The sequence below is a fragment of the Cervus elaphus genome, chromosome 2 (genome assembly GCF_910594005.1).
Source record: "Cervus elaphus chromosome 2, mCerEla1.1, whole genome shotgun sequence".
NCBI lineage: Eukaryota > Metazoa > Chordata > Mammalia > Artiodactyla > Cervidae > Cervus > Cervus elaphus.
The window spans coordinates 6,250,119-6,268,084 of record NC_057816.1 but is presented as its reverse complement, the minus strand read 5'-3'; the positions used below and the strand labels follow the sequence as shown (position 1 = coordinate 6,268,084).

General features: G+C 43.5%; 1 protein-coding gene and 1 long non-coding RNA gene across 7 annotated transcripts; one reads left to right on the top strand and one right to left on the bottom strand.

Moving 5' to 3' along the window:
• Positions 1–273: 273 nt before the first annotated feature.
• Positions 274–10,163, bottom strand: LOC122708947 (RNA-binding protein 4B). 6 transcript variants are annotated; one of them, XR_006345364.1, is made up of 5 exons: positions 9,994–10,163; positions 8,911–9,334; positions 5,222–5,324; positions 3,337–4,013; positions 274–865 (listed from the first exon to the last, which is right to left on the bottom strand). XR_006345364.1 is itself a non-coding variant. In XM_043925821.1 (4 exons), exons 2-3 carry the CDS (start codon positions 9,320–9,322, stop codon positions 3,346–3,348), a joined length of 1,080 nt encoding a protein of 359 aa, XP_043781756.1. In that variant the 5' UTR covers positions 9,323–9,334; positions 9,994–10,163; the 3' UTR covers positions 274–1,765; positions 3,337–3,345. The 6 variants fall into 6 exon arrangements, 3 of the variants coding, with proteins under 3 accessions (XP_043781756.1, XP_043781747.1, XP_043781777.1); XR_006345361.1 differs by lacking the exon at positions 5,222–5,324 and adding an exon at positions 1,544–1,765 and having other exon boundaries at positions 274–946; XR_006345363.1 differs by lacking the exon at positions 5,222–5,324 and adding an exon at positions 1,544–1,765.
• A 157-nt stretch (positions 10,164–10,320) lies between these two features.
• Positions 10,321–17,897, top strand: LOC122708943. The gene is made up of 3 exons (XR_006345360.1): positions 10,321–10,450; positions 16,157–16,300; positions 16,769–17,897. It is a non-coding gene; the product is annotated as an uncharacterized LOC122708943 (long non-coding RNA).
• Positions 17,898–17,966: the final 69 nt, after the last annotated feature.

Sequence of the window (17,966 nt, the reverse complement as noted above, 5' to 3'; positions counted from 1 at the left end):
CCTGGGTTTGCTGGTGTATAAACAGGAAAAAGTAGCTCTGGTTATTTACAGAGAAGGAGCCTGACCACTACGTGTAGCATACTTTTTAGTGTCTCAAGATGCTGGCTAATTTATCTCCACTCAGTGCTGAGGCCGTAGTACTTATCTCACTAAATCCTTTACATGTAAATTTCAGGTATCTGTTCTTCCACTGAAGTCTGTAGTTTGACCACAACTGAGAAAGAACCAGAAGACATTTGTGGTAAATTAAGTCATACACATACAAAAAGATACTTAAGTGTTAGAAACGTTTATTTGTCAAAATATATATAAAAAAAAAGTGGGAGAAGTGGAGTAAAACAAGGCTAAATTTCAGCTACTGCTGTACCACGATCACAGGTCAGACATAAAACAAAGCAAAACAAACAAAACCACCAAAACCCCAATGGTCTTAGCAATTTCAGAAGATTAGCTTCAGTGTCAAGAGTCCAGAGCTAACAGAGAAGAGTAAAGGTTGCTTGCCTCTACGTGGTCATTTTAAAGGGAAAGGAGATGTTGCAGGTAGGCAGGGAGAAGGGTTCAACGCCTAAGGAAAGCAAGGTAAGAGGGATTCCACTGTACAGGAGAAAGGGGATGCCAGCAAAATCCTTACCTAGGGCTGCTCAGAGGCTGAGAACACAAGGAACAGAAAGGCTACAGAGACTAGTGCCAGGAGGAGAGAAAAGTCAACTTAGAAGAATTAAATTAAGAAAGAAAACATAGTTGGTCACAAACTCCTTTGTTTACTGAAACATGAAGCAATGGAAACATCCCGGCAAAGGGGACCGCGCGGAGCAAGTTCTCATATATGACCGCAGCCCGAGGGTTCAGTCCGCAATTATCCTACCTGAAAGAGAGCACAACACAAGAGGCTTACACAATGCCTGGAGAGCAGCGTGGCTCCGAGTACAAGGGCCCTGGTCCCGTCCTGTATTCCAGGGGGAAAAAGAACAGAACAAAACAAAACCAAGTCAGATCGGATCAAAGTTACATCTCATGTAATTACCTTTCTACTATGGCTATATATAGGAATCTACTTATATATATACAACAAAAAGCAATCTGTCTGGAAGACTGCTGTATTGGTGATAAATATATCTTTCTCATTTTCTCACCCATCCTTTAGGTAAGACTACTTCTGTGATACAAGGCTACTGTCACTGAAACAAAGGGCATACAGATATCAAGAACCATAATTTAATTTTTGGTTTCTAAAAAATCAGAAGATGCTAGGTCTCAAATATGGCCAATTACATTATTCTAAATATGTCTCATTTTAATCTTTCATATAAACACGTTTTCAGAAATGACAATCATAAAGGGTATCAAGGAGTGGTTCATTCATCCTCCAACATACCTGCGCTATCATACTGTCACAGATTTAGAGTCACAGTTACAGTAGCTCCTTTAATTGACCAAATCTCCCTTACCAAAACAAGAGAAGAAATCCTAAATTCTCTAATTCTTCCATTGGTGATGGGAACTCCAGACACCAATGGCTGGGGGAAAAAAAAAGTTAACTCACACCAAGTTCCTCTACTTATTACAGACAAAGGGCCAAATCTTGGTCTTGATCTGTGCCAATCGACTTCAAAAGTTGTGACGTTCTTGAATCAGTTCTGCTAGGGTGAGACCCGAATTTGGATCCCCAACAGTTCTGGAGTATTTCATCCTGGCAGCCTCATTAACATCAGGCTCCTGGGACTGCAACCAACTCAGGGTTATTCAGTCCATATGAGGTTCATACCTGGAAGGTAAGTTTCTTTAACAGTCATCACTAAAAAGAGGTTAGTTGAACAACCACTGCTAGCAGTCAAAAACCACGTACACATACCTTAGTAATACCCTTAAAGACCACAATATGTACTATTTAATGTTTAACTTTGGAACATACTTGAGAGAAAGGTACAGTTATCTGGGAGACACCACCTTACTTTAGAGGCATATCCTAACTTCATGGCAGACCAGCAGCATTAAAAGTAAAAGATTAATGGCAGACTACACTAGTTGTTAAGATCTACTTCATGCAAATGAACACTCACTGCTACACAGTAGTCACAGCAGATCCCTGTCTTATCATAGTCACACAGGATATAACATCACAGGTTCATATATTTGCTTCTCACCATGTAAAAGGGAAAACTCCTGTCACTTGGTTTTCTTCTACTCATACATCAAAGAGGTATGTTAAGAACCCTGGAAACTCGGTGGTAACTCAGTTTAACTTTCCTGCTAGGCCTCCAGTTCTGCTGATGCTCAATTTCAAGGTACTGGGTATCAATTTCTAGATACTCTAGTTAGCCTTAACATTCCAATATCTTTGTTTACATTACCTGAAAAAGGAAAAATTAAACTGCCAGGGTTACCATCAATGGAATTTCATACACTTCAGAAAATTACTTGTTTAATCTAGCTCTTTAAATGTTCTCAAACAAAAAAACCCCAAAATTTGCTGGAAGCAATGGGAAGTGTCAGGCTCTAGAAAGTAGCATCATAAGCCATGCAGAAATGCAGCTAAGTGCCCACGGAGAACAAGATGCTCTGGATTACTAATAAAGAAGGAACTCCACGGAATCCAGGGCAGACACTGGCATTAAAACATTGCTTTCCAGCAAGTGTCTTGGAACTAAATGCCTAAAATTCAGAGGATTTTATTTGGCTTATATATTAGAAGAGTTTTCTCTGATAAAGGCCTATGAGCCAAGTAATAGTTTTATTAGCAAATTGGAAATCTGAAGTTAGTTTAAATCCTCACTGGTGACATTAATTATTAACTTCTGAACCTACACTCTTCAACATACATCACAATGACTTTTGTGGTGGGAAGAGAAAGTAGTTTTGGACTCAGGTAGGCCTGAGTCCTACCTGAATTCTGGAACTCTCAATCACCAGATGACATTAGACAAAGTACTTAACCTCTCTGAGCCTTAGGTTCCTTTCTCCGTAAGAGAAAATATCTTAAAACCTCGCTGTATCATTAAATGTATGTACAAAGAGAGTACTCAACAAGTGTTAGTTCTCTTCAACTATGTTTCTTGTAACCCAGATCTGCTTACATTTGATTAAAGAACAATATCCTGACTAATAAACTGAGTTGTTGTTTTCCCAGGATGGACAAGTTGGTTGGAGCTGTAAACAAAGACCTCAAGAGGTCAAATGAAGCTCTGGCCCAGAGAAATATTTAAGACTAAAATGCAGTGACTACCTTTTGGATAGTGTCCTGACAGCAAACAGGTGGCTTTAGCCTCCTCTATGTGGCAAGGTCTCCTTTCTGGGGAACTCAATGGAATCTCTTAACCACACCCACCCCACTCTCACCTCCAGTTTTTAAAAGGCTGAGTACCGTGCTCGGTCCACATACTGCTCCCGTTCATACCGGGCCATGTCATACAGAGAATTCCGTGCAGCTGCTGAAGCCTGAGATAGCTCACTCTCTGGCCCATAACCGTAGCCCTCTCCAACTGCGGGGAGCACCGCTGCACCACGACGCAGGGGGCTCCTGTCCCTTCCGTAATAGGAGGAAGTGGTGGCAGCGGCAGCAGCCATAGCAGCTGAGGTGGCAGCAGCGCCCGAGTTTGGCAACAGGTGTCTGTCGTAGGGGTCAACGGACGTGGAGCTGAGGTGACTGGTCACAGCCGTGTTCTGGACTTGAGGCAGATGAGACATGGTCTGCTCTGCATAGTTGTACGCGGAAGCTGCTGCTGCTGCTGCCACTGCCTCGTAAGAGCGGACTCGGTAACGCTTATAGTAGTCAAGTGCTCCATATGCGTCGTTGTAATACATGGACTCCCCGTAGCCCATGGTATAAGGTGTGCGCACCGCTCCATACTGTTCATTATACTGCTCAGTAAAGTCCGCCACGCGGCCTGAACGGTCTACTGGACACTCTTTGGACCAGTGGCCCTCTTTCCCACACCGATAGCAGCCACTCTGGTCTCCCATCCCAGGGGCAGTCCGAAGCCGGCTGGTAGACAACTGCACGTGCATTCGTTTGCCTTTAGGAAATAGATTTAAGAAGATTTATTATAACTCATTAACCTTCTATGTCTTCCCCAAAATCAACTAGTTGGCAAAAGACACACAAACATACAAACACACATTCCTACAACCCTATTTCAACAATCCCCTCCAAAAAAGCAGCTGAAGTTTTAACAGATGAGACTTAGAAAATCTGAATCCTCAGAAACCAGTCAATACTTTCTACTTACACAGTAGACCGGGATTCCCTCCTACTTCCGTCTCCACGACTTTCTTCTCCCCAACATAGAAATTGAGTTTCCACTTTTCCAAAGTTTCCACTTTTCAATACTATTAGCAAAACCTGACAATTTTTCCAAATCAAATATACAGTAACACCTCAGTTATGCTCTGCATAGTAAAGCATCTTACCAACCTCTCATTGATTTACTCAGGGCCACATAAGGCCTAAGCATGTACTGTAGCTTAAAAAGCCACAGCATGTGCTGTCCATCTTGTTTCTTCCAGCCATTTTTGCAAGTGTCACCAGAAGGCTATGTTGGGCACACAAATCATACCTGGCGCATCATCTGCCTAAACTCCAGGACCCCTTAAGAGTTCGATATAAGAGCTTCCAGACTTTAACCCCACCCCCACATTTTTTTTTTAAGCAAAGGTGAATCCACGCCTGCTGTGGAAAAGAAAGCTACCTGACCTAAGTCTCTCAACAGCAAGAAATGGTTCTTGAAGCAGTACTGGTTTCTTAGGGACAGTGTGTTTTCATATAATGGAATGATTGGCATTTCATCCTGTTATGCAGTAAACGACATAAACCTGTAAACAATTCTTTACAGGGAATTGTCTACTTGTTAGAAAAATGCAGCATTGGCCTAAAGGCTTCAGGGCACCCGTACAAACAAGCCACATCCATACTTGCAAGAAATGACCAGCACGAGGAGCGAAGAGAAGAAACAATCTTTGCCCTGGGCTTGTGAACAACCAAGCCCAGGGAGCCTTGCTAATGAAAGCATCCAAGGTCTTTAAAAGCAGTTTGAGAAAAGGCATATTCTTGGCAGCATTTGGTGCCAAACTGCCTAAGACTTTGGAGATCAAGTCATTGCTTTACAGATCATAGCCAAAAGCAGCCAGTACAGTTGTAGAGAACTGGGGCTTTGCATCACTCTAAAGGGCTGCTCAGGACAAATCCCCCCTCCGCGATCAGCAAGTTGCTCTCTCTGTAACAGACCTTGTTCTGGATGCAGCTATGCGGTAGGAGGCCTCGTGCTCCACCATCCTGTTGGAAACAGCCCGATTCAGGACGGCAGCCAGAACAGCGCCATGCACTGACCCTGAGAGGGGAGCGGGTTAGTGCAGTAATATCACTTTAGTCAAACTCAGTTCTGCCCAACGTCCAACATTCCTACCACCCCAGCTTCTAGTAGCTGCTGCCTCAAACTTAAAACCTTTTCTTTAGCAGAAACAAAGGAGGTCAGGTTTTTACTTCCAGCTGCGAGTAGAGAGGCAGCATCCACCATCAACACTGATAGTGTCAACAGGTATCAGACAGCAATTTAACATGAAAGCAGCACTGAGCCATCCCGTTATTTTCAGAGATACAGATACTCCCATTCTTACCCATTCTTAGACGTTATTACAGGACAAATGCTAACTGTGCTTAGAACAGAAACACACGGATTTTTGCCCCAATTTATATCCCAAATGTAGAATTCCCTGTAATTTGGACTGGAGGGATTACAAGCTACTTGCCTTTCAAACATACATGGTGACATTAAACGCGTGTGATAGACACAAACAGTGTTTCAATTCTGAAGTCAGTGTAACCATGCCAATCTAAAAAGCAGCCAGTCCAGAGGCCTACAAGTACATTTTCAAGGAAAATATGTAATTTAATCCTTTACAGATTATGGGTCCATTTTTTTTTTGAGAAACAAAACCCAGTGACTTTTTTCCCCTTGATGTTTCTATTACTACATACACTCTCCACCACTGCTTTTAGAGTGGAACTGAGAAGTTTATAAACATCTGTAGTAACTGTAAAAAGGAATCAGGTAAACAACTTTTTAAATCTAGAACTAAAAGATCTACAACAGAAGTGATACTTTTTTTCACATAATCTTTCTAAAGGTTGTAACCAGGCATTTAAATCTCCTAAAATTCTTATGGTAATTGAAATATACTGTGCTTCTCTATTACTTTGAGGAACCAATGCAAAGAAAACTGGAGGAAGATTAAATTCTACTACTCTACCACACTTGGAGAAGCCAAAAGCTTAAAAATTTTCTGAAATCTCCAAAAAATTACTGAGGTATGTTGCCAACATTTCCCAGAAAACCAGCCTCCACCTCCCACAAGTGTTTTCTTTTGAAAGAAAGAGGTGGGGAACCTGAGGTCCTCACTGCTGAGCTCCTGCCAAGTAACAGGACCCAGAGATTAGGGATATAGCTTGATATACAACTGTACTCCAATTTAATGTTTGTTTTACATACTGGTGAAAAACAAAACACACAAACTCATATATCATTCCCAGTTCAGCTGCCTGAGTTATTACTTGGGAACAGCTTCTTCACGGTCTTTCAGTGCAAACTGCTTGCTAAGTCAGTAGCGGTTCAGCTCACTGCTGTTTATGGGGAGGAAACAGATCCTCAGAGACTCGGGTAAACTCAGATTCTGCTGCTTTCTTTTGTTAGTCTTACAGTCAGGAAGCCTCAGTAGCAGCCATTAACATATAAAGGTTCAAAAGATGACCAAAGTGGCATTCTTAAGAGGTCCCCTTTATTAGGAGATGAATAAAAAGGCTTTATGAAAAAACTGTGACAAATTGGTATCTAGATTATATTTTCTGTAAGACTGCAACTTACTATCCAATGCTAAACTTTCTCTTGTCATCTGGAAAAAAAACAGAGCTGGTTATAAAAATGTCTGTATGTAAAACATAACGAAAAGTTAAGCGCTTTCTCCAGAGGGCCCAGGCTAAGAACATGAAAACCAAATAAAAGATCCTTTTTTCCCCAATAATGACGTTTAAAAAAATTTCATGGATCATTGTGTTATTACATCCTGAATGAAACCCACTGTATTAAAACACATTTCTTTCAAGCTAACCCCCCCTCAATTAACTGACATCCATATACCTATTTCTGATCCTATCCTTTTACTCACTTGCATATTAAAAAGGTAAAGACAAGCAGTATTATACTAGAACATTGCTGCAGTTTGTACCAGACTTTAACTGCATTATTTCACATTTTGCTTGTTACCTATCAAGAGAGAACTCCCATTTCCTCCAACACTGTCCATTCATGATGCCCTCCTTCATCCAATGAAAATAATTCAGGGTATTTTTTAAAGGTATCTGAAGTGCAACAGCTTTCCAAAATAATAAAAGAAAACCAAATATAAATGAGGAAAGGTATTACATTTTAAAGAAGTTTCTAACCAGCATAGAAACATTTGTTGTTGCGAACACCACTCACCTTTTATCATACAGTGCTTTTACTGTCAAAGCACTTTCACATCTATTACCTCATTCTAGCCTCACTACCATCCTGTGAGGGAGGTACAGCAGGGATCATTATAACTCTATTTTATAAGTGGGGAAAATGAAGCACAAAGAGGTTAAAACACTTGTCCAAGATCATATGACAAGTAAATGGTAGCAAGTATCTACAATTTTTGCCCTGTGCTTTAAAGAGCAACTAAAAGTCAGGACACCACTGGCTGAAGCCAGAAATATCTGATGCACTATTTGCAATCTCTACTATCTGCAAACTTTCTTACCCTTTTCTGGTCAACTTTTCCTCTTCTCCATTTCTTTTCTGTTGTCTAGGTTTAGTAGAGGACCCTTTAGTACGTCTTTACAACCCTTTTAATGGTACTCAGAGAAAAAAATGATCTTAATTTATAAACCTGAGAAGTGGATGTAAACATGTGGTCTAAGATGACACTATCAACAAAAAGCTTGTAGAACAGTGCTGTACAAGAGAACTTCCTGTGATGATGTAAATGTTCTGTATCTGCACTGATACAGTCACCACTAGCCTGGATGACTTCTGAGTGCTTGAAATGTGTGCAGACAACTGAGAAACTGAACTTTAAAATTTATTTAATTTCAATTTAATAGCCATATGGGGCTAGTGGCTACCATATCAGCACAGTTCCAGAGAATCTGCAACCTCCTGTAGTACTAATGACAACGTCCGTACTTTTATTAATGATGTAAATAATTCAATATGCCACTCTAATCGGAATCTCCTCAGAAGCAGAACCATAATTCCCATTCAACCTAACATTTTTAGAAATGTCGTTTTTTCCCTTTAGGAGTAAATAATAGTATGTGGAGCAGAATACATAGCACGGTTTTTGGCTCTGCTTATATAGTTCATCACATACTGAGCAAATTTGAGTACTCAAAAGATAACCCCCCAAAATCAGATTCACCACCCAGATTTATAATACAAAGATTTTTAAAGATGTCTTTTTTTCCTGTCTTTTTTTCCCCCCACCATGGCCCATTGCCCAGGGCAGTAAGGAATATAAGCCCTATGCATTTAAACTCTCAAATATATAAGGCTTCCTCATCATAACAAAAGAAGCAAGCCACAGACCTTTATCTTCTTCTCCCATTTGCAGATTAAACTTCCAACAGCACCCAAATGAATGACGCTTGCAGGAAAAAGTGACCTACCGTTTGTGATTCTACATTGAGAAACATCTTGGCAAATCTGAAAAGGAGAAGTGTTTGCTTCTCCAAGAGTTAAGTTGTGTTTAAGCATGGTAAACATACAATCGTTCTACTATTTCCAGCTAAAGTAGAATGGAAGACACCACCCTGCCGGCCCCATGGTCCTGTGTTCTTGCCTCTGTCTAGACCTAGACCCCACTCGGTTTTGCCACCCAGGCCCCAGAGCAGTTCACCTTGAAACTCTGTGTTGTCAAGGCCCCTGATGGCCTCCACTGCATCCTCAGCCCGCTCCATGTGTACAAAGGCATAATCTTTCACGATGTCACATTCGATGACAGGACCGTACTCCTCAAACTTGGCCCGGAGCTCTTGGTTGGTACAAGTAGGACTGATGTTGCCTACATGCAACTTGGTTGAAGCTTTGCTCTTATTCTTGCTGGCTTCCACGTTGATGTTCACCCCGTGCAGCTTGTAGTGGTGCAGGTTGCGGATGGCATCCTCGGCCGCCGTCTTGTCCTCTATGTGCACAAAGCCGTAGTTCTTAATGATGTCACATTCCAGCACCTTCCCATACTGCTCGAAGAGTGAGCGGATCTCCTGCTCTGTGGCCTCCCGAGGCAGGTTTCCGATGAACAGCTTCACCATCCTGACAAGAGCCTGAAAGAGAAGAAAGATTTTCAGAAATTAGAGGCGAAAGTTTCAATGCACTGCATTTTGGATTAATCCTCCCAAGTTCTTGGCACCTTCAAGATGCTCACATAGACGTTCCCTCTTTTTTCAGTAGCGGGAGGAAGGTTAGCTCTTAAGGAGTGGTGTGAGCTGTGTGTAACACGCGAACGGGTCGGTCGTCAGCATGCATTGCATAGTCCCTCGTGAAATAAGGCGCATTTTAAGTAACAGGGTTAGCTTGAAATACTCCTGTTGGGGGGCAGGTAAGAGAAGAATCCAAATGGGGGGAAAGAGGCATACATCTAACCGTCCCTGGTAACAAGGTTTTGGAGGGAAATCTGTGTACCTCTCTTCCGGGAGGCATCACCGTTCAAAATACTTTTAAGAATAAAAAGGCCCCCTTTGCCCCAACTGGGAACCCCCACCCCCGCGCCGGCGACCCAACTCCCGTGCCTTCTCCCCAACAAAGACTCGACTCGACCCCTGCCCCGCCCCCTCCGGAGACCCGGCCCCGCCTCCTCCCGTTGTCTTCCCCGGACCTCCCGCACCAAGAGAAAAAAACCCAAACTCTGGGCCCTCCCCGTCCGCCAGAGGCCCGGCCGGCCCGGCTCTCAGGCTCCCCCCACACCCACAAGAACCTTGCGCACCTCCGGGTGGCAGCAGCGCTGGCGGCGGCTCCCGCGTCAGAGAGAACCCTACAAAATGGCGACGGCCGCTCAAACCTCGGCGCGACCGGGCCTTTCTCGCGCGCCACCTGACGCACGCGCGAGTGCGCACTGCCCACCCCCTCCTCACCCTCGCGGGAGCCAGGCGACCAATCCCGCGGCCGCGTACAAATAGCTGCCCCGGGCTCGGCTCCCAGTCGCCCCGATAGGGGGCGGGGCCCGCTGTTGTCGGCGCGGCGGAGCGGAGGTCAGCCCGCCCCCTGGCCCGGCTAGCCAATCAACACCTTGGACGGTGGTGTGGGTGGGGGTCGGCGCTCACGCGTCAGAAGGCTCTGGGCGCAACCACTGCCTTGGTGAAATCAGAAGCCCGGAGTCACAGTGGATCACAATGGATCCATTCACAATGGATCGTGCTATTGGACCGTGTCGGGGGGCGGAGGTAGGGAAGGACTGCCGCTGCAGATGACAAAGGGTTATCTCACTGAGTCCCCTAAAAGCGGGTTTTCTTAGCGATCGGCCAGCCTCTATGGTAGCTTGGGACAACATTTTAGGAATACAGGCGCACCACATTTCAAGGAAACCTGACTTTTTTTTTTTTTTGGTAGAGCTTTAAAACATAATTCAGAAATTTTTAATTGCAAACGTACTTCACTGGTGAAGAAACAGAACCGAAGATGGCAGAGCTGAGATAGCTCGTAGAGGCATTCTATCCAGGCTACACTCAAATCAGTTGGGTTTTGTTTGTCACATATACACGAAGGCTGGTTTTCTCTTCCTAGCTAGAGAATTAAGCTCTAATTATGTGTCCTCAACAGTTCCTGATTCGTGGTGAGCACACCAACGAATGCTTGGTATAGAGGACCAGAGAGGTTTCTTGTTTGGGGGATAGGCCAGGGTCTCCACCTCCAGACCAAGCTGCTGGACAAGGCAACTGACCGGGGCATGGTCCAGCTTTCAGAATTCAACTGTGGTCCAAGGGCACCTCCTGCTGGCCAAAAGGAAGTCACTAAGGGGGATTACTCACGGTCACCTTTGGACAAAGAAGAGACGTTTCTGGAGATAGATGGATTTAGCTTATCTCCAAGTAGAGGATGCCAGGATGTTTGTCCGTCGTCATTCCTCCTTGGTATCTTTTCTGATACTATCAGGCACAAACTCTGCACGGTGTCCTCTCTCTCAAGCTACTCGGTTACATTTCTTTTACTGAATTCTTTGTTTTCCACCAATGTCAGCAGAGGCACTGTCCTTCCAATTCTGATAATACTCATGCTTACCTCCCACCCATTTCTATTTAACCCTCCCCTTCCCTTTTTCTCTTGGTCATTTCCAGTTTCTCTCTATAGTCAGACTTTTGAAACACCAGCGAGGGACCCCTTTGCCCATTTCTGAAATAGTTTTTACTCATCTTTGCTATTAATGTTTTCTAACTTGGGTTTCTTCCCAGTGTTTCAGGATGGATTTTTGCAAACTGTTAACCTGCTGTTGCCCACCTTCATGCCTGTGTTTTGGGTTCTGTCTTCCTCTCCAATTCCCCAAGTTTTCTGAGGTTACCAAAACTAATATCCTTTTAACAGCTTGCACCCCTCTAAAATTTTTCATTCATTCACCATCCTTTTCTCCTGTGTTTTTATACTGTTTCTCCTCATAGCTCTGACCATATCATTCCATCTTCTCCCCCATCTATTTCCCTATTCTTATCTATTCCCTTTTACCTCCCCTTCCCTTTCCCTCATTTTTTGAAAGTGAAAGTCGCTCAGTTGTGTCCGACTCTTTGCAGCCCCATGGACTATACAGTCCATGGAATTCTCCAGGCCAGAATACTGAAGTGGGTAGCCGTTCCCTTCTTCAGGGGATCTTCCCAACCCAGGGATCGAATCCAGGTCTTCCGCATCGCAGGCAGATTCTTTACAGCTGAGCCACAAGGGAAACCCTCATAGGCAACCGTTAAGTGAATTTAGAATGTATTATTTTGTGTTCTTGCAAGATATATTTTCTTAAAAAATGAAGTATATTTACCATGTCATGTTAGTTTCTGGTGTACAGCAAAGTGTACAAAGTTGTACATGTATGTGTATATATATATATACTCATTTTCATATTCTTTTCCATCATGGGTTACAAACTATTTATTTGTCTTAGTTTTGGCATGAAGGATCTTTTTAGTTGGGGCATGGAAACGTTTAGTTGCAGCATGTTGAATCTAGTTCCCTGACCAGGAATGGAACCCAGGCCCTCTCATTGGAAGCTCAGAATCTTTATCACTGGACCATCCAGCAAAGTCCCTGCTGCTGCTGCTGCTAAGTCACCTCAGTCGTGTCTGACTCTGTGTGACCCCATAGACGGCAGCCCACCAGGCTCCCCCGTCCCTGGGATTCTCCAGGCAAGAACACTGGAGTGGGGTGCCATTGCCTTCTCCAGGAAAGTCCCTACAAGATATTGAATATAGTCACCTGTGCTATACCTTAGAACCTTGTTGTCTATTTTATATATAGTAGTTTGCATCTGCTATTCCCAAACTCCTAATTTTCCCTCCCCTACCTTCCTCTTTGGTAACCATAAGTTTGTTTTCTGTAAGACATGTCTTTTTAATGCACATTTGCTTTTTCCATTACAAAAAATGTTTCATTGTGGACATTTTCAAAAAGGCACAAATAGAGAATGTTATGAAATCTTCTGGGCCCCTTACTCAGCTTTGACAATTATCAACATTTGCTCATCTTATTTCATGTAGCCCCTTTGCTTCGTGTGTGTGTGTGTTGGGGGCAGGTGGGCTGGAGTTTTTTTTTAAGGCAAATTCCAGTCATAATGTCGTTTCATCTATAAGGTTTTCACTAACTGCCTCTAAAAAATCAGCTCTATGCTATGCTAATATCATCTGATATTTATATTTACATTTCCACTGGATTGTCCCAAGGATCTGTTTTTACATTTGGTTTCTCCTAATATGGATCTAAACAAAGTCCACCCATTCTTCATTTGGGGAGATTTTACTTGGGTAAATTAATTTATGCAAATGTTTATGTAAATTGTGTTGTATAGCTCATTGTTTCTTGCTTTTTTCACTAAGCACTATGTTGTTCTTGTTTACTCAGTAAGTCATGTGTCTGACTCTTTTGCAACCCCATGGACTGTAGCCCGCCAAGCTCCTCTGTACGTGGGATTTTCCAGGCAAGAATACTGGAGCAGGTTACCACTTCCTTCTCCAAGGGGATCTTCCCACCTGAGGGATCAAACCCACATCTCCTTCATTGGCAGGCAGATTCTCTACCACTGAGCCATCAGGGAAGCCCTGTGTTATTGTGGGTATCTAACTACTGAGCAATACTCCACAGTGTGCAGCCAGCATATTTTATCTGTCTCTCTCCCAGCATAGGACACTCAGGTTGCCTCTAACTCCTTATTCTTGTTACAAATAAGCTTGCAGTTGACATCGTATGTTAATTATGTGTACCCTAATAGACTGGTGTGAAAATTTGAGGGGAGTTAGGACTGGGATGGAATTTCTGGGTTGCTGAGTCATAGGGTATACATTAAACTGTTACCAACCAGGGTTCTTGGCTTTCTCCAGTCAATATTAATTGATTAGAGACCAGACAAAAAATTCAGGCAAGACTTTACTAGGGCCCCTGTTGCAGCAAGGGGGCGCAAGCTTGTTCTTTATATGAGGTGAGGGTAGGGGTGTGTCCAGCGGTTGGGTTGGAGGGATGGCTTAGGTGTTCTGCTCCCCCTCCTTAGGTGGTGGTGAGTGTAGGGAGCATGCGCAGTATCCTGCTTTTGCTTTTTGCTTCAGGCACCGCAAAAGTGGCAGTTGGGTTTTTTGGTCTCTTTGTATCTTTTTGGTCCAGAATTTGCCCAAATTGTACATGCACACAGTTATTTTTAGTGTCATCTGAGGAGAGTTGTGTCCAGGCACAAGCATTGTAGCACTGCAGCAAAAGGTCCCAGATCCCAGGACTGTCTCAGAACCAACTTGACCAAGTAGTGTCAGGCTGTCCTCTGGAAACCAGTCTACCTCCCACTCCAGGGAGCCTGCATCTCAGTGTCTCTGCCAGTGTTTGACATTATCCAGTTTTCTAATTTTTTCCAGGTATAAAATGGTATATCATTGTTGCTTTAATTTGCATTTCTCTCATTACTAATGATTCTAAACATCTCTTGTTTCTCTTAAGTTTGGGAGGTTTACTCTTCTGTAACTTTCCTGTTTATATCTTTCCCCCATGATTCTTGTCAGGTTACAGTCTCTTTTTTTGTTGCTGATTTGCAGGATTTTCTTGTCTATTCATTAATCTCTTGTTGGTTTTGAGGCAGGAGGTAGATGGATCTCTCCATAGTAAAGGGATAGGGGATTCATTCCCTGTGGACTGAAACTTCAAGACGAGAACAGCAGGACAATTAAGGGAGAAGGCTGGGCCCTGCCCAGACCACATGTTTCTCATTCTCGAAGTCAGGAGACCTCTATGACCACACACGCACAGAAAGGCTCCTTGGAGGTCAAAGGGGAGTGATGTCAAGGGACACTCTACCCACAGGCCTTTGCGGTAGCATCCTTAGGAGGATCCTGAGATGTACAAAATATGAACTGTGAACCAGGCAAATCAGAATGATTGGCCAAAGGAAATCTGAAAGAAATGCCCCATAAAAGTAATTCAAACTGCCACAAGGATGCAACTCAGCAACATGCTCTCTGAGTCCACTTGTGTGGACATGTCAGTCAGTTCAGTTGCTCAGTTGTGTCTGATTCTTTGTGACTCCATGGACTGTAGCACACCAGGCTTCCCTGTCTGTCACCAACTTACTCAGTTAGGGTTACTTGAGTTATGGAACTTACTCAACTCATGCCCATCGAGTCGGTGATGCCATCCAACCATCTCACCCTCTGTCATCCTCTTCTCCTCCCGCCTTCAATCTTTCCCAGCATCAGGGTCTTTTCAAATGAGTCAGTTCTTCGCATCAGGTGGCCAAAGTATTGGAGCTTCAGCTTCAGCATCAGTCCTTCCAATGAGTATTCAGAACTGATTTCCTTTAGGATGGACTGGTTAGATCTCCTTGCAGTCCAAGGGACTCTCAAGAGTCTTCTCCAACACCACAGTTCAAAAGGATCAATTCTTTGGCACTCAGCTTTCTTTATAGTCCAACTCTCACATCCACACATGACTACTGGAAAAACCATAGCTTTGACTAGACAGACCTTTGTTGGCAAAGTAATGTCTCTGCTTTTTAATATGCTGTCTAGGTTGGTCATAGCTTTTCTTCCAAGCAGCAAGCGTCTTTTAATTTTATGGCTGCAGTCATCATCTGCAGTGATTTTGGAGCCCAAGAAAATAAAGTCTATCACTGTTTCCATTGTTTCCCCATCTCTTTGCCATGAAGTGATGGAACCGGATGCCATGATCTTCGTTTTTTGAATATTGAGTTTTAAGCCAACTTTTTCACTCTCCTCTTTCACTTTCATCAAGAGGCTCTTTGGTTCTTCTTCGCTTTCTGCCATGTATTGTACTCCTTTTCCTTCTAATAGAAACACTTTACCTTTTTCATTACTTTCAGTCTTTGTGGGAATTCTTTTCTACTGACCATTGGTCTAGTGGCTAGGATTTGGTGCTCTCACTGCTGCGACCCAGCCTCAGTCTCTGGCTGGGAACCCAAGCCCCACTCCAAGCTGCTGCAGGCTGAGGTCACCAGAGGTCAGTTTCTTTTTTTTTTTTCTTCAGAGGTCAGTTTCAAGTATCTTCTCTCATCCCACCAAATTATTTTGTCCATGGAGTTCTTCATTGAAGAGAAACCCTTAATTTGTTAATGTGACTGACAATCAATTTTTGCCTTAAAGTGTGTGCTTTTGAAGTTTTGTACAGAATGGCCTTTTCTGTCCCCTTGGGTCATAAGTATATTCTCCTACATTTTTTTCCTATTAACATTAATGTTTTTACCTTTCACATTCAGGTCTGTAGTCCATTTAGAGCAGTGCTATCCAAATAGAAGCATAATGTGAGAAACATATACAAAATTTTCTAGTAAACACATTTAAGAAATAAAAAGAAACCGTTAAAATTGACTTTAATATTGTTGAGATCCAATATAGCTAAAATATTGTAATGTATTATCAAATACAAATTATTGAGATATTTTAAATTCTTTTTTTCCTTTTCAGTCTTCAAAATCCAGAAAGCATTTTACACTTACAGCACACCCCAGTCGGACTAGCCAGATTTCACATGCTCAGTGGCTGCACATGACTCGTGGCTGCCACACCGGTCAGCACAGATCTCGAGTTCGCCCTTGAAAGTGGGGTTAGGTAAGAATGCAAACATTTTCCTCTAAATAATTAATCCATTTTTGTCTGTCCCTGTTTCCCCATTGATTCGTGGAGCCTGCATTATTGTATTTTTGTGCTCTAATCTGCCTCATATCCATCACTGCTCCATCCCAGTCTCTCATCCTTCCTTGAACTTTCGTCCACTCGTTTCCGAAGGTGTCTCCCTTACAAGACTTAACTTCCTGGCTTTATGCTTATCCTCTTCCACGTCCTGTCCTTAAGGATTTGTGGACTCGGGCAGCTTTAGCTACCATGTAAATGCTCAAACCATATTTTTATTCCACCTCCATTCACAATGTCTGACTGCATTCTGCACAATGTCGGACTGCTTCACTTGGCTGCCCTGTTTACGAGTTAAAACGCTAATTTCTCCATTGTTTTCTCACCCTAATACACATTTTTTTCCTTCTAAAATCTCCAATTACTGCTTTCTCTCCCAATGCCCAGGCTTGCCACCAAGGAGTGCATCTCCCCAGACTCCCTGGGCACCCCAGTGTGTGGCTCTCTCTTCCTACAGTGGAGATCTGTTAGACCTGGAGAACAAAAGGTGTCTGTGCGGTACTGACGTCTCCTGACAGATCGTTCCAGTTATGTTATCACATGTCTGCTTTGAAGTACTGAGTCTGCTTCTCTTGAAAGAAAGTGGTAATTATTCTGTGAGCTGTCTGATCTACTACAGCTCATGTTTGGGAACTTTCTGGGCCTGCACACACCTGACCCCGTCTTTATTATGGCTGATGGGAGGGTCTGCTCAGCTAGGGCCCTTGGCCTACTGTGCTAACGATGGGGCTGCTTTCCTGGAAAGATCTCTGAGCCCCCAAAATGGTTGTTTGTGTATGGATGGGAAACAATGAAAGAGCAAAACTTTTCCTATAGGAGGGTCCCGAGGCAAATACTATTGCCCTAAAACTTTCAGTGGCCGAGCCAGAGACAAGGGGGAAAGTCACCTGTTTTAATAACTCAGTAGATCTAGAATACATTCTCCTGTGTGTTTGTTTATGCACTTAGATGTGCCTCATGGCTTCCCAGGGTGCTGTCGTTCTACTGGTCGGTGGATTGAGAACCTGAATTCCCCTGATCCCTTGTTGGGGTCCTCTCCATTGAGACAGAAGGTGGGGTCAGTAATCACTGCCTGTATGCTCCACTTCCCACTGTCAGGCTGAGCTGTGGCTGACACTAGGTTGTGGCAGGGTTCTACTGCCTTCTATTTTTTTAGTATTTACTTATTTGGCTCCTCTTAGTTGTGACACGTGGGATATTCAGTCTCTGTTGCAGCATGTGGGATGTAGTTCCCTGATCAGGGATTGAACCCAGGCCCCATGCATGGGGGACGTGTCATCTTCACCACTGAACCACTAGGTCAGTCCCCCGCCTTCGGTTTTTTAACACACTTGGGAGAATCATGAGTGAAGGAAGTTGTGCACCACAGTCCTTCACTGCCTTCTAACATGAATACTGCTTGTTAACGTCATGGGGAACTTCTCTGGGCTAAAAAGAGGCTTGACATAGGTGAACCCAGCAAAGTGGAGGTTATTATCATGGGGAAATGAGACCATGGGAGGGAGGCTCACAGAATGTGGTTCTTGATGGGCTCGGATGCTGGTGGACACCTCACACACAGGAGATCAGGGCCAGAGGGAAGAAC

Excerpts from the sequence above, each read along its gene's own strand:
- LOC122708947 (XM_043925821.1), bottom strand. The coding sequence starts at position 9,322 with ATGGTGAAGCTGTTCATCGGAAACCTGCCTCGGGAGGCCACAGAGCAG. Across the intron at positions 4,014-8,910 it reads TGACAACACAGAGTTTCAAG|GCAAACGAATGCACGTGCAG; the intron begins GTGAACTGCTCT and ends TATTTCCTAAAG.